At 56.9% G+C, this 16199-nt stretch overlaps 1 protein-coding gene across 2 annotated transcripts in view; it reads right to left on the bottom strand.

The window, feature by feature from the left end:
- SMOC2 (SPARC related modular calcium binding 2) overlaps positions 1–16199 on the bottom strand; it is an 87460-nt gene that overhangs the window by 32435 nt on the left and 38826 nt on the right. Inside the window, exons 5-7 of one of the 2 annotated variants that reach the window (XM_053914331.1) lie at positions 8503–8550; positions 5623–5706; positions 4349–4423 (exon numbers count right to left, since the gene is read on the bottom strand). In XM_053914331.1, the coding sequence (XP_053770306.1) occupies positions 4349–4423; positions 5623–5706; positions 8503–8550 (207 nt within the window). The remainder of the gene's footprint in view (positions 1–4348; positions 4424–5622; positions 5707–8502; positions 8551–16199) is intronic. The other variant, XM_053914332.2, reaches the window with a different exon arrangement.

The following is a 16199-nucleotide window of genomic DNA, read 5'->3' as shown; positions in this document are numbered from 1 at the left end:
TGGACCCAGGCCTGTCCCGGCACAGGACAGGGGCCGCGATTGCGAGTTCTGCGGGAAGGCAGCCGGCGTCTGGAAGGCTCGCAGGCAGGCCGCGGGAGCAGACGGCGGTGCCGCATCTATAAGCTGCTGAGTCTGGGCTCAGGCGTCTTCAGGATCCGTTCTGGCTCCAAAGCCCTGTCTTCCCTAAACTCCCTTTTTGGGTCAAACTAGCCCCACAGATTGCAAACAATGTTGCCTTTTGCTTCCTCTGCACAAACAGCTTCTGCAGAAGGTCCTCACTCGGGCACCTGTTACTCCCTCTGCATTTCGGGCAGTGCTGGGTATAATGGGAGATCCAGCATTCGACCCAAAAACACTCATTAACTGACAGAAATCGAGACCATGTTTTGGCATGAATTTAAGATGCGTGCACACTTAGAGAAAAAAAAATAACGTGATGACCGGAATCTGGTTCTTGGTTTTTGCAAAAGGTTACGGCCCCCGAACATAGTGTGACAGTGATCTGTTCCCCTCTTTTTTAATAAAACATAACGAAGCCCGAAAACAATCACAGACGTAAGTGATTAAGGACACGCTGTTTAAGGATGATTTTTCAGTCGGTTCACTCCATGGAATCAACTTCCCACCAAACTTCTGCAAGGCCGGCCTCACACGAATGACACCAGCACTCTCTCGAGCTCCCCTCTCCATAGCCGAGTGGCCACAGTGAGCGACAGCCCACAGCACCTGTGCTGAGGCCGTCCCGCGGGCCTCGACGCCTCTGCGTCCGAGAGGTGACGTCCCCTGCATCCCCTCCACGGTGTCACGACCTCGTGCTTTTACTCTACAAAGCGCCCTTCTCAGCGTGCGGCATGCGCTGGCACTGCCAGTCTGGGGCAGCACTGGCTGCTCTGCCCGGGCGCTAACGCCCGGCCCCACTGACACAAGGACACTCTCTCCCTCTTCCTACTCGAGACTGGTTTAAAGGAAATCCGACAGAAGTCAGGGAAGCACTGGATGTGCCGCAGGAACACAGCGTATGACATACGAACGAACTTTATACGTTTACAAGACAGTAAGTCATAAAACCTCTTATCTGGTGCAATGCTGCATTCGAGCCTCATGTCTTCCATGAAAAGAGTAATAAAACTGAACGTGACGACTCAAGGAAGCAAAGAAATATACATATAGGAAATATACATGTAAGTGTGTACAGGAAATATATATATGGAAAACTGAGTAACGCCTTCTTAAATAACAGGCCATTTCGGGTCTTCCTCGCGTATCCGGTGCGTATTAACGCACACGATGAAAGCGATGCTTTTCTCTTAAGGGACCAACGGGAGAATATTCCGTTTGTGTTCACGCTGCATCGCACCGATCGGCACCAGCGCACTGCAGCGGTGCTCAGACGAACCCCTTTTCTAGTCACTTGTCTGTCTGGGCCGTTTCCTTGGGCCTTTGTTTCCGCCAGCGGTGAAACTGGCTCCCGACCCAGTGAATGGACCTGCTGGTGCAGATTTTCGCAGGAGCCCCTTGCCTTCCTTTGTAAACACAGCCCCGTCTAGTAAACGACCGTCACCGAGCGCCCCAGACCCACTCGACCGCGTCCCTGCCGCGTGGTCACCGCACAGCGGCCGTAGTCGGCGCGTCTGGTACAACACAAGCAGTGCGCATTCTGCTGCAAACTCGCGGAGGACGGCAGCCCTCGTCCCGGACAGAACGCGACCTCAGAGAAAAGCAGAGGGCTCCCCGCGTGGCAGAGGACTCGCGAGAGGACAGTCACCCTCCACGTCCGCCGCTTCCCTCTGAGGGTTCCACCGAGAGCAGGCGGACAGCAGCACCGTTGACCCTCGGCCGGGGTCGCGGATGCGGGAGGCCAGCCACGTGCCTTTCATATGACGGACATCCTGGGCCCGGGCAGCTGCGAGGGGCCTGGATTCCGACAGGTGACTTACTGGTACACAAGGTACGGTTTTCTAAAACCACAGAAGAATAAACAAGTCGAAGTATTTATGTTTTGCCCAATAAATGTGTTACTCCAACCAAAGATTGTTAGTAAAAGTGTCTTTTAAAAATATAAACGAAGTACACATCAATCTCTCCTGACGTTTGGAATCTTAATGACTTCAGTGGTCGCTACGTAAACCCCATCACTCTTTGCTGTTCCGCTGTTAATTAACCTAACAAGTTAAACGCCGTTTTTAACGCCCTAAAATACCAGCTGGGTTTGACTCTTCGCGGACCCCCACAGAGCACAAGCGGCTGGACAACTGTTGGCACGGACACATCGGGCACCCTCCTGCCCCAGGCTCAGAAATCAACTCCCTGGCGTCCGTCTGCGCCCCCTTGTTTGGGTTGATTAACGAATAACTCACACAGCTGGACCCCCGGAGACAGCACTTGTGGTCCCACTGAACACACGTGGCTGTGTGCTCGCGTGGACTAGCCACACCACCTGTGTGGGCTAGCCGCCACCAACAGTCACTTAGGCCTGAAAACGTGGCACCGACAGGGGGGCTGAAACCCGGAAGGCGCACTTGTTTCAGGAGAGCGCACGGGCCTCGCTGTCCAAGCCCGAAACAGCTACCTGTCAACAACTAGATCTGTCTTGTCAAACACGCACGAGGCGCCCGGGGCCGGCACAGCTCCGTGGGCTGGGCATCGTCCTGCCAAGTGAAAGGTTGTGGGTTCGGTTCCCAGGCGGGCAGATGCCTGGGTGGCAGGTTCGGTTCCCAGGCGGGAACACGCAGCAGCAGGAGCCTTTTGATATTCCCCTCCCTCTCTTGCTCCCTCCCTCGCCCCCCCATAAAAATAAACAGAATCTTTCTAAGAGTCCCTGACATTTAAAAGAAGGTGTCGATGCCCCTGTCCAGACCTGGCACCCAACGTATCACGTCTGCTTCTCAAGCCAGCCGGGGCCCTGCCGCAGGGACGGTCCCCTGCGACGAGTCCGAGACCCGGCGGTCAGTCTGGGACGTGCGGTGTTCCAGCTGGTCTCCTGCGCGCTGACCCCTGTGGCGCACAGCACACCAAGTAAGGTGACTCCGGCACGCGTGGTGGCACGACTGAACCAAGCCAGCTCAGCCTCCGAGGTCTGTGGCAGAAGCACATGCAGGGGTTCGGCCTCGGGCACCGGGAAAATGCACCGACGGCAGCGATTTCTGGGAAAGTTGCCATCGCAGCAACGGGCCTTAAGTTTTCCTGCCACTTGCGCACACTCGCACACGCTCGCACACACTCGCACACGCTCGCACACACTCACACACACTCGCACACTCGCGTCTTCGGGGTTTCTCCTTTGTTAGCTTGGCCCCACAGGAGAAGTGGCCGAGACGGTACTGGGCCCGCCCTGCCACCCGGGCAGGGACAGGGTGACGCCAAGCAGGCAGGACACGGGTTGGAGGCAGCAAGAAGGACTGTCATGGGGTAGAAACCATGTGGGAAGAACCCACGGGCCTGCTCCACCGGCCCCAGCTCTGCCCCTTCATGGTGGTTTGCCACGTTGCCTCTGGTGGTAAATGAGGAAACGTGCCCACCATGTGGCCTCGGTCTCTGGGCTCCGAGGCAGCTGCTGAAAGGGCCGGACTCGGGCACTGTCTGAGGGGCCCTTTCAGGGGGCACACAAAGGGGCAGAGGACGGGGATGCGTGAGTCAGGCTGCTCCTTGCGTCCCAAATGCTGACGAGACTCGTGAACCTACGTCTTACATTGATGGGCACTAAAAACGCACTTGGGAGGAAAGCAGGTGCCCACAGGTAACACGGCTCTACCGCCAAGGCTGCTTCTGTGGGTGTCGGCAACTTTCCCACTCGGGGCCGGCCTCGGAAAGCCAGGGTTGTGAGCTCTTCAGACCTGGAACGGCCGCTTTCTCTCACTAATCCCGGGAGACCCCATCGGAAGGCCGTGGGGGTGGCAGGCCATCAGCGGGCCACCGAGCGGAAGGGACTGCAGACAGAGCCTGTTTCAGGACAGCCGGCGAGTCCTGGAGCAGCCACGCGGTGCCCCTCGCCTGTCCGCCCTCAAAGGGAACAGTCCTCAAACGCCGTTTCAGGGCAAAGCCAGCAAACAGTTTCCAGGACTTTGAACTAAATTAGTCAAGTGTTTGGACATCACTGAAGTTAGGTCAAAACGAAGCCTTGTTGTCAAATATTGATGTTTCCATTTTTATCTAAAACTGTAGCTTGCTGGCACATACAGAGAAACCTTGGAAGACTGGAGAAAGTTTACTGACAACACCCAACTCTGAACCACATTTTGGGTGTCAAGTCGTGAGAATTATGTGCATGACTCACTGGCGACCGAGGCGGAGAACGCGCTGCCCCCGCGCCAGAGAACGCGGAGCCGAGCCGACGGCGGGAGGCTGTTACCTGCATTCTTGCTGGTTTTGTTCTGCCGACTCTTCACTTGCTCAGTCCACAGCGTAGGGTAGCGTGAGGCAATGTCTAACAAAGCAAACGAAAACGGTCATTGTTTTTAATTTGCCACGAAAACACAAACCCTCTCAGAGGTTTCAGGAAGTAGCCTAAAACCCAAAAGAACCGATAGAATAAATAAATACACATCGCACATTTAAAAAATGGTTAAGATAACTGTGTGCGTAAGACAATAAGAAATAACAATATACATTTTTAAATCGTAGCGTATTTTCTTTCCTTCTTCATCCAAAAGTGTAAATAAAGGTCCCGTGAATGCAGACCGGCCCCACGTGACAGAAGGGGGTTTCAGCACAAAGCCCCGTGTGCAAAACCCCCCTGTGGTCGAGAGGGACATTTACGTAAATGCGGGGCTTCTGCTCGGTCGAAAGCTCCAACAGGAGTGCAGTGTGCGAGACACAAGGTTTGCGTCAACCACGTCGGAAGCACGTCTCCTTGGTCACTCTGTTTAATGGGTGCACCGCACCTGTACGGGGGGCGGGTGGGGGTCGGCTGCAGCGTGCGCCTGAGACCCCACGGAAGCAGGCCGGCCCGCCCCACCCCGCCTTCGCCAAGCAGCGGCCTGGCGACCCTGGGCAGGCTGCCTCGGCACGCCCACCCGCCCTGAGAGGTGGGATTGCAAGGACTGAGGGAGCTCTTAGGGCCGCGCCGACGTGAACTGCTGCTGCTGCTGTTTTCGTCACTGTTATTGGCACAGCACGGTGTGATTCTGCCTGCCAGCCTCAGACTCACGGTCACGTGCATGCCTTATCTTTCGTCTTCACACCCTGTGACCCGAAAACTTGTGACACGTTTGCAAACACCCAGGACGCGAAAGCCTGAGAGGAGGAACCCCAGCTCGACGTGACTACAAGTTCAGTGGACCCGAGGGACACCTCTCGCAAGGTGACAAAGCACGGCCCGGCAGCACGTGGTGGTGCGTGCGAGCGAGAGGCTGGCGTGTGGACACAACAGCAGCGTACACACTCTTGAGAACAGCTGTTGTGTGTTACCCAGATCCCAGAGTTCCCAGAGTTCCCATCCACAGGTTCTGATTAAGAAAGACACCCCCGCGTTCCATCCTTGTGGAAACGCACGTGGCGGGCGGCACCCAAGGCCACGGGGGGGACCGTGGGTGCTCACAGGGCTGGACAGGGCCACACAGGCCCGCGTGGCATGGGAGTCCACAGCAGCGCCCACCCCTCCCCCTGCCCCGACGCCCAGCTCACCTTCTTCGTCTCCTTGAGGCTGAGTGTCCAGCGCGGGGGCTGAGGCATCATCTGAATTCAGAACGGAAAACATTTGCAAGGAGACTACAATCACGAGAGTAAGTTAAGTAAGTGTGCATGTGGGTGAGGCTGCGGGTTTGCAAACAGCCCACAGGTTAGCGCCAACCACCACCCAGGACACGCGGAGGGGCCCGCCGAGGCGTGGGAGCACCCGCGTGCTTGGGGCTGCTCCTTCCACGCACCACCCATGGGGGGCCCTGGACACCATCCCTTGAGGGCTGAGCATGGTCCACAGGACAGTGAGGGAGAGAGGGACAGGGGTGAGCCAGGGACCCAGCGCTGAGAAGAACTCAGCCTGATTCAGGTCGCTACTTGGCATAGGGAGGATGGCAGTGTGGGGCAGTGGGGCCGGGTGCCCCGGCTGTGCCCCGTTGTCCCGGCGGGAGGCCAGGGATGAGGGAGCCCTGGGCTAAACCTCTGCCCTGGGCGTGTCTGTCCACTTCTGCCGCAGACTGGCCCCCGTGAGGGGCTTAGGTGTAGGGGAGGGGCAGGCGGGGGATGGGAATGACAGGGACAGGAGTGGCGGAAAGGGAGCGTGGGTCATGACAGAACCCCAGGTCATTTCACTGATGACGCACACTCGTCCTGGACAGTCCTGATGTGAGCGGTGGAAACCTGCTCTGCAGGCTCCCCAGGTGAGCTCTCTGGGGTCTGGACCTAGAGCCCTGGTGGAGAGCTAAGGTCTAGACCCCAGACAGTCCTGAGACACAGCCAGAGGCACGGCCCTCGGGCCCCCAGGGACCGTCACCAGGCACTTGCCTGGTGACCAGCCCAGTGGGTCCCACTCGTGCTTCCTTGTGTGGTTTGTCATGTAGCGATTTCAGGGTCGACACAGGACAAACGGCGGCTGTGAACTCTGACCTACGACTCCGCCCGCTCTCTGAAGGACAAAAGAGAGTTCCTCCAGAGCTCTTTTTCAGGGAGAACCAAAAAGATGCCTTTCAAACATCCCCAGCATCGAACAAGCCCTTGAAAACAGTTTGCTCTCTGTTATAATGCTGACAAAATGCAACTTCGTTTATTTGAAATAACCAACCCTAATCACGATGGTAGCCATGAACTGCGTATTTTGCTATGGAATATTTTATAATCTCCCAAGAAACTAAAATGAAATGGGGAACGTACTTAAAACATTTAAAACCTTAAAAGAATATCCTGAGAAAAAGTCTTTGCCCGTCTAGAGGTCGTTTGGAACGAGAACAAATGTGTTACTAGGGTCGCACGTTTGTGCAGAGGCCTAAGCAGGTTGCCACTTCAGGGCCATCAGCCTGTCCCCAGGGTCACGGGGCCCGTGTCTGTCGGGAAGCTCAGCTGAGCGGACCACGGCCAGTGAAGGCCATTCACGGAGAGGAGAGGACAGTGACAGGTGACAAGTGATGTGTGCCGGGCCTGTCCCCTCCACTCCCCCACCTTCTGCCTGGGGCCACCCCTGCTGTCCACGTGACCCCACCTGGGCCACCTTCCTACTCTGGCCCCTGGAACACGCGGGCCCAGCAAAACAACCCTAGGGTACCCGCAGGGCCGCGCCTGGAGGGGGCGAAGCCAGAGGCGTGGCCGGCTGTGCTCTTCCTCTTCTTCCTAATGGCGTCAGCTGAACCTGTCAGTTCCACCCACATGCCGCCCTGTGGCCTGGTCTCAGGCATTTCTTCTCTGTGTCTGGGGGCCAGGGGCCTTCGGTGGAAGGAGAGCACTCTTTCCTGAAGTCCCTGTCTGCGCCCAAGGCCGGCGCCCCAGGCTCCCTTCGAGAGCGGAGGCAGGAGGCAGCCCCACGTAAAAGGTGAGGGGCCACCCCCTGAAGCAGCATCTCCCCCCTTCAGCATTTGGTTGGTTCCCCTGGTTGAACGTTGTCACTTCCTCTCCTTTAAAAACATGGGACTGTGCCCAGCCCGGGTCTCGCGGACTCGAATCCAAGCCCGGGCTCCGGCATGCAGGCCGTCACTGTACGTCACTCAGAAAGGGGCCGTTTCCCCAGCCCCGAGGGTCTTCTGTTCCTCACCAAACCCGCTGCCCGCCCACACGCGCCTCCCTTATGGCTCCGTCACCACGGCCCCCCAGGTCGCAATGGCTCGTGTGTTGGTCCGTGTAAAGAGCCTCCACGACCTGCCAGGGCAGGGGCCGTGCCCACCAGGGTTGCCCTGTACACACGTAAGGGGGCTGGGGGAAGGAAACTTGGCCTTTTTGGCTTTATATCACTTTTTCTTTTTTAAATCACTGGTTCATACACTATCACCTACATCAGAAAAATTAGTGCCGAGGTTTTGGTATCAAAAGAGTATTTTTATTTCACCTTGAAAATAACTTCTGACTTCACAGGGTGGTACAAGATGGTCGCCCGCAGGAGGTGAAAGAAAGCTACGGGGGTCTTCCACGGGGAGGGGCTAACGGGTGGGCCTGGCTCCTGCGGGGACCGTCCCAGAGCACCTGCAGCCAGGGGTGGGGTGGGGATGGCTGCCCCCTGCTCGCTCCCCGGGAAGAGGTGAGAGCCTCGGTCAGTGGCCCTCAGCGATCGCTCTGCTCTAGAATCACAGGGCAACAGCCCGACACAGAACTGCAGTCCCCTCCCTGGGTGTGCACTCGGGAGGGGGCACCTAACAGCACCTACAGGTGCTCCCAACGCAAACCGGGCCTGAGAAGCCCCAGTGTGGGCACCCTGCGCTCTGCCTGCTGAACGTGCGGCTGTTGAACGAAGAATGTTCAGCAAACTGCTTCAGCTCTGGTGTCCTCACTAGGACACGTTTAAGTTCAACTCTCTAAGTTATTTAGGGCACAGACCGGACTGGATGTGACATGTCACTGTGGAAACCCATTCTAGGTGGTTACCTGTTCTTCCTGTGCCTTCCCGGGGGGGCAGCTTTTCACTGACGGAACCTGGAAGGGGAAGATACGGAGCAGGGTTAGTCTGGCTCCTCCATGGTCACCAGCAATTGCTGCCAAGGTACTTCGTCCCGCTTTAGTGAGTCCACAGTGCTCGGTCACGCTCTAGTCGCACGGTACAGGTCATCTGGAGCCCCGAGCTGGCGCCGTCACCTGAGGAAACCACACGCCCTGAGCTAGGACGGGGGACCGGCTCCTGCGCTGTCCCAACCTGGCTGGACACACATAAGACCCTCGGACGGACGCTCCCTCCATTATAGTTCCTCCATCTGAAAACTGTCACAACGGCCTCCTGAGCCACGGGGCACCATGGTGAGTGGAGACTCACGCAGCACACGGCTTCGGCTCGCCGTGTCCTCTCCAGGACACGGTTACACCTAATTTGCAGAGGTATCTGAAGGCATAGGTCGGACTGGGTGTGACAGTCACCATGGAAACCCATTCTAAGATGGTTTAATGAATTAAAGTCAAAAACTTCAAATAATGGAATGTTACGCATGTAACACTAAACAAAAACCCTGGGTTCAGCTGGATTCCAATTTGCAGAAAGCAGAACTGAGGAGCCCAGGCGATACACTAAGGCTGGCCTGGCAATTTATGAGGAAATTTTGCAGTATCTATGTAATCCTGAGTTTCCGTGATGAACGCGAGGCCGGATTCGTTAGGCCGGAGCTGCTGCAGGCACCGGCCTTCTTCCTCATCATGGTCACACACAGTGGAAGAAATGTATTTTCTAATCTGTTCAAAATGACTTTGGGGCATATCTGCCGATCCAGTTCAGAATATTGTATCCAGGGTTCGTTTCGAATGACCACGATCCAATGCTAGGCCATACTTGTGAGCAAAAGCATCTCGTGAACTAGACCTTGAAATTCATCGTTTATTTTTCCAACCTTGAATATGGCATTGAAATGCAGACTAATATTTATGTTAGTAATAGGGGCACGACGGTATGTGGAGTGTCCATCCGGTGTCGGGGACGTCACAGCACCTGAGCCAGAAACACACCGCATTTCACAGGGAGGGGGCCGGAAGGGCAGGGAGGAGACCATACCGCCAGGCCGCCAGCCACTCCCTCAAACACGGACAGAATCCACGGTACATATGGTGACGCGTCCTCACACACAACCGAACTCAAGGAGCACAATGTGCCCGCCCTAAGCCTGCCCGCTGGCAAACACGGCAGGCGCTGGAGACACAGCCACGGCCCCCACAGAGCCCCGGTGTCTGTGAGGCCACAGTGTCAGGACCGATACACGCGTACAAACCCAGTGACCGAGAAAGACCACGGCTCCCGGCTTGGCACAGCCCAGCTGTTGCCATCGGCACTGGGTGAAATGGTACCTCGTCTCCAGGCGTCCGAGCCCGGGCTTCGGCTCCTGGTCCAGGTCAGCGGACACCACACAGGCCTCCCTGTGTGCCCTCCAAGCACCTTCGGGGCCCAACTCCCTCGTCTCTCCCATTTCTGCCATCTCTTCACAAATCCAGATTTCCTAGGGGCTTAAGTTTCTTAGTCATCCGTTTATTTTTATCATGTGTTTCGGCAATGAGTCAAAAACAATGTTTTCTACTTGTGGCCAGAAATTGTAATAGTTTGGTGGTATTTTTGAATATAACTATGTAGGCTTTAAGGTTCTGAGCTAACCGTAAAATACCTTAAATAACAGCTGCCGGCGGAGAGAGCTCCTCGGGCGGATTGAGACAGTATTTTGTAATGTAAGAACACAAAGGTCCCAACCGCTGATGCGCAGTTTGATCAGAGGCCAGATCCGAAGACCCTTCGAAGACTTCTGTTCCTCTCTGAATCGACCAACGTTCCTGACAGGGCACCTGCTTTGCCTTCGGCCCACCCGCCCACCTGTCCGGCCGTCCCAGGCACCGTCCCCAAGCCCGAGGACACAGCCGAGTGCCACGCGCCACGTGGATAACAAAGGTGTGAACTGGAACCCGCACACCCAGAGCCAGCATGTGCTCCTACCACTTCATCTCTGTTTTCTGGAGATAAGGTTGTGCTGGGGAACTCCCAAGGGCTGGGAGCAGGCGAGATTCTGGGGTGTCACCATAGGAAGGCCTGGAAATAGGGGGTTTGGAGGCCATGCCAACAGGCTGCTCAGCCAGATCATCAGGTCTGCCTCTGCTCAGACACAAGGCCCCTGCTCCACGCTGCCCCTCAGACCCAGGTGCCCAAGGACCCTGACTCGATTCCGTGAGACCACTCCCATGCCAGTGCTATTTTAACAGCATGGCCTTCTTCGCAATCAGCGCGTTCATTTCTGGGGGAGGAAACCACAAAAGCACCATGGGAGGGGAGTGCCTGGCTTTTGGGGAGGAGTGATGAGTTACGGAGTCGTGTAGCTCTGAGCACTTGGTTCAAATCCAGCTCCGCTCAGCAAACCGACTCGGAGCCAAGCAGCCCGGTGGAGGGAGGGGGCCTGCTAAAGAGTGGTGGTCTGAGGCCAGCCCCTTCCTGAGTAAAAACTGCTCTTGAAAAATAAATAAGGACAGAAGATGTGTTCGGTCTGCAGCAGAGAAGCCGGGGGCTGGGCGAGGTCAGCTCGCTGCGGGGAGCGCCGACCGGGCTCCCAGGCCCTCGCTCCTGCGGGGCAGGAACCACGCCAGGGCTTTATCCCTTTCTGGAAATCCCGTGGCCGAGGGCGGATTTACAGCATCACATGGTTTGCTTCAGGGAAAAAAAGAGTGAGGAAAGAAAGAAGGAAAGGATAGAAACAGCAACAGGAGGAATAGGGAGGCTGCGTCCTTCGGTATTTGCTGGACCCGTGTCCCTCTCCGCTGTCACTCTGAGCCCTCTACTTAGCCCGGGCTCTCCGTGAGCACAAGTCCCAAGAAGCCCTGCACTTGACCCTCGGCCTCTCCATCCCTTGGGGCCCCTCCTCCCAAAGGCTGAAACTTCTGTTGGAAATTCTGCGTGTCCTGTGTTGGCTGTATCAAATCACAATGTATCTCGTCACGGATGTAAAACAGATGTCTTCAGGTCTTCAGAAATGGCTGTGATGGCCTGTGTGAGAGGGTGACACATTTTACATCTTCCTCTAGAATAATCACGTCTTTAGTTCAGCCTCCGGTCTCCCCCTCATCCGGGCAGGACACAGAGCAAGACCACCAAAGGATGTCTGAAATCGCAGGTGGCACTGAGACAGGGGTGTGGCGGGACAGCTGCCTTCGATGACAGCTACAGAGACAACCACCTCCCACCGGATTTATAGCTCAAAACCAGTAGAGACCAGCTCAATCCAACACAGCAACGAGTTTTGCTGAGATGTGGTCACACACTCACTGTAATCACAGGTGTGCTAACGACACACACAGACACACACACCAGCCACCCTCCCACCCACATGGCAGCCATCAGACTCGAAAAGCCCAGAGGGACACAAATGGGAGGGGGGCGGAGCTCCTGAGAAGTCCCCACCCCTTTTCCAGAAGACCCTGAATACCCCTCCCCCCATGGAGTACCCAACCCCCCCAACAAATGATCCTCCATAAAGGAAGCGACTTCACTACAGGGGGCTGGCCGGGCTGAGGGGCAGCCCCTCCCTGTCTCCCGCTTCTCTGACAAACTCACCTCCACCGTAAACCCTGTGGGGGCACGAGTTCAAATCCCTTCCTGCGTGGAGCCCACACCCCACTCAGGTCCCTGGATATATGCATGTAGTTCTTCCTCTACACGCAAAACTATGACAAAGTTTAAGTTACAGATTGGGCACAGTAAGAGATTAACAACAAATAGTAATAAAGTAGAACAATTGTGACAACGTCCAGTAATAAGAGTGATGTGTGTTCTCGTTCTCTCTAGTTCTCTCTCTCTCTGTTAAATACCTGGCTTTCCCATGGGACTGTCCGGGCCGTGGGTGGCCTCGGGACCAGAACCCTAGGAGGTGACACCGTGGGTGAGGGACAGGGGTCCCGAAGCCTGGCCGCCAAGACCGCCCTCTCCCCCTGGTTTTCCCGTCCGTGGGAAAAGCGGGGTCCACGTTCCCCGCCTTTCCTTCCTTTTTACACCCCCTGGCCCGCATCCACTCAGACACCTTTCAACAACTGTGCTGGCCAGGAAGGTGGACTGTTCAGACGTGAAGGCACCGTGAGGGGACAGAGAGGCAGTTCCTCGGATCTGGAACCTCCCCAGTTTACGCAAAGCGGCTTCCAGCTTGCATTTTAATCATTTTCAGGAAGACGCCCTTCAGAGACAGCGGGACCCGGCCACAGCCGGCTGTGCCCTGATGTCAGTGTGTGGGAACTCAACTGTCTGGGTGCGCTGTCAAGTTCCCCGGCGTCACAGGGTCCTCACCTCAGTGCCAGGGAAATTTGTGAGTGGGAAACTAAAAGTAAAAAAGCAGCTTCTCTTTATAAAGTTAAAATTTTCAGAAATCATTTCGCTATTCATAGAGACGTGGAGTTCCACCATTGCAGGTGGACGTAAAATCACGAGGCGTTGTAGGAAAATGGGACAATCACAGATAAATTAGCATAAATCTATGTTGCAACGCGATCTGCTCCAACCCAAGATCCTCGGCCATTGATAAGGGGGCCCTCCCAGAACCCCAACTTGGCAAACAGAACGAACGGGGGAGGGGAAACCCTGGCTGGGACCACGAGCTTCCCCCTCCGGCCACGGGTGAGGCAGAGCTGCCGATAATCCGTCCAAGCCCAGGTCACGCTGGATGTTGTTGCACCTGCCAGAAAAAAGCAGGCCAAGAGATGGCTCTCTTTCCTGTGCGGTGCGCCATCTGGCACGGCGACCAGGTGAACACGTTTGCCACTCCTCCCCACAAACGTCTTCCTGCACTTGACCTTGTTCTAAAGGGGCGAGTGGGGGCGGGTGGGGCAGGTGAATCTCCAGGCGTCACCCCCGCCTGTGGGATGTGCCCCCTGCTCTGTCACCCCAAGTCTGCAGCCTACTTCAAGCACATACCTCACACTGAGCTACTACGTACGTGGGTCCTTTGGCTGCTGTAACAGTAAGAATTCCTGCACGTAGGTTCAGCTTACAGTGTCAACCAGCTTTGTACTCCTGCCAGGAACCAGCTCCTGGCCAGGGCGTGGGTTACGGAGCGAGATGAGATTAAAACCCTGGAGCTGGTCCCAGATAACAGAGGAGAGGCTGCCTCAAACACCCTCCGTCCCAGAAACATCTGTGCGCTTCAGCTCCCCCCACCGCCGCCAGCAATGCCGGCTTCGAATCTTTAAAAAGGGAAGAAAAGGGGAAAATCCCTGCAGAAAAACAAACCAGCTGTGTGCAGAGGGAGGCAGCTGATGGGCTCCTGACCAGCACAAAGGGCCACCTCTCAGCTGCAAGAGGGGACCCTGGGGGACGGCCCGCGGGGCCTGAAGGTCTAACTCAGCAGGGCGAGCCTGTGCCCTGAGCAAGGAGTGCCTGCTCTGGGGCGGGCAGGGCGCAGAAGGCAGTGACCAGTCCTGAATGCCTGTCCAGGCCGGACCTGGCTGCGGTGGGCACGCCGCCCCTGGGAGCCTCCCAGAGCTCCCTGCCGCCCTGGCTCACCTTCACGGCGGACGTGGGAGCAAACCGACGAGGAAAAGCCAGGACCAGAGCTCTCTCAGGAAGAAACGGCGCCCCCTCCTCTGCCAGGTCAACTTGTCCCCCTTTTCTAGGACCCGTCTCCGGGAGGCCTCCCTGAATTCTCCTGGACACAGGGAGCCACTGCAGTCCACGTGCTGTGTGGGGTGCTGTGTGGGACGCTGGGCCTGGGACGTGTCTCCGCATGCTCCCGCAGACCGCGAGCGCCATGCCTGGCAAACCCTGCGGGGCTGCTCGTGTGTAAATGCGTGTAAATTAACTACCAGCACGTGCTGAAGGGATTTCTTAGCGGGAAGGTGAAGTCTGGATGCCCCCCCAGGCCCTGGCTGAGCGGGGCCCAGACACTGTTGCTCACTAACACAGACCCTGGTGCCCGTGCGTGTGATGCTGCACAAGCCAGCGGGCGCCCACAGTGTGAGGGGCTGGGCCCGACACCTGACACCCTTCTCCTGGTGTTCCCGCGCAGACAGCTGGAGCCTGCGGCTCACCGGTCACAGCGCCGGAGAGGACGGTGGACGACAGGACAGATTGCTGGCTGGTTTGAAACCTGGGCTCCTTACCCAGTGACTCCCCACCCACAGCCGACAGGAGGCGGGCTGCCATGGTGAGGGGTTGCTCAAGTAGACGGGTTCCAGACTCCAGGCCAGTCCCTGGGTGGGTGGAGGGGCAGCTTCTGGCTTCCTGTCCTCAAGGCACTTCCCGGGGCCTGGACCAGCCACCACACAGCCGTGGGTCTCGGGGACAGGATTCACGTGCTCCCTTATGTCCTGCACAAGGCGCTCCAGGCCTGGGGTCCACCCGGCAGTGCTTGGGGGACCGTGAGCCATGGAGACAAAGCTGGAGGTCCATGTCCTGGCCCGGCCACTTCCAAGCACAGAGGCCTCGGGTAGAACTCTTATGGGCAGAACAGCAGGGGGGTAATATGCCTCCACCCAGGCCGCTGTGACGTCCCACACATGGTGGCAACGTCACCCCCACGCACCTTGGGCACCGAGCCTGCTCTCTCCACTCGGCTGGAGCCTCACCGATGGCGAACGGTAGAGTGGTCTCCCCCATTTACAACTTTCCGTCCTCCCCACAGCCCAGGGTGTGCCCTCTCCTTAACTGCCTCTGCCCGCTCCCGGCCCCCTCCGCCATCAAAAAAACTCCAGGGAAGGTGTCAGACCAGGGCCCAGCCTTAGAAGTCAGTGTGCCACAATTTGATAGTATTTGCACGTTTAACTTTTGGAACTTGTGACATACTGCGCTCATCCACAAAAGCACGGACACGTCAGTGCACAGTGTCATGAATGATCAGACATGGGGACACGGGCTCAGGACAGGGGAGTGGCCCACACGCAGCCCCTCTGTCGCACTTCTCCCTCCACAGTGACGGCCGTCCGGCCTGTGCACAACCTTGTCTTTCTGGCTCTCCAGCCAAGGGCGCTTGGAAGGCGAGAGCTGAGCTCGCCTGATCCTGATTTGTACATGGGCTCAGGGGTCCTGTGCTGTGGTCCTTTCACTCATGACGGTGCCAGCGCCGCCTGTCAGTGTCACCGAGGGCAGCAGCTCTTCCACAGGACAAACCAAGCAAACCACACGTTCTCTCCAGTCAGGGGCTGGGACGCCGACTTGTTCGCAGGACTTGCCGCTGCCCCAGACGCTCCTGTGCACGTCTCCTGCTCCAGGAGGGGGCTGCCCCGTACCCCTGGGTCCCCCTCCACGGACACCCTGCCAACACGACACACAGGCTTCTGTGCCCTCCCACGGGGCTGGCCTGCCACTGGGGCAACGGCTAAGGGTGCTCGAAATAAACACACACACGTGCACATCCGGGGTGGCAGCTACGGTTTATGACCAAATTTGAAATCTCTCTTCTTTTCTTTTTTTATTTTTTTAATTTTATTTCATTGATTATGGTATTACAGTTGTCCTGACTTTTCCCCCTTGCCCCCCTCCACCCAGCATCCCCCACTTCCTCAGGCAATCCCCCCACCACTGTTCACGTCCATGGGTCGTGAGTGTAAGTCCTTTGGCTGCTCCATTTCCTGAACTGCACTCTACATCCCCGTGGCTCTTCTGTAACCACCTGTTTGTACTTCTTAATCCC

Source organism: Desmodus rotundus, chromosome 11 (assembly GCF_022682495.2).
Source record: "Desmodus rotundus isolate HL8 chromosome 11, HLdesRot8A.1, whole genome shotgun sequence".
NCBI classification, from domain to species: Eukaryota; Metazoa; Chordata; class Mammalia; order Chiroptera; family Phyllostomidae; genus Desmodus; species Desmodus rotundus.
Note: the sequence above shows the minus strand (reverse complement) of the source record. Positions and strands in the feature narration are given on the sequence as shown.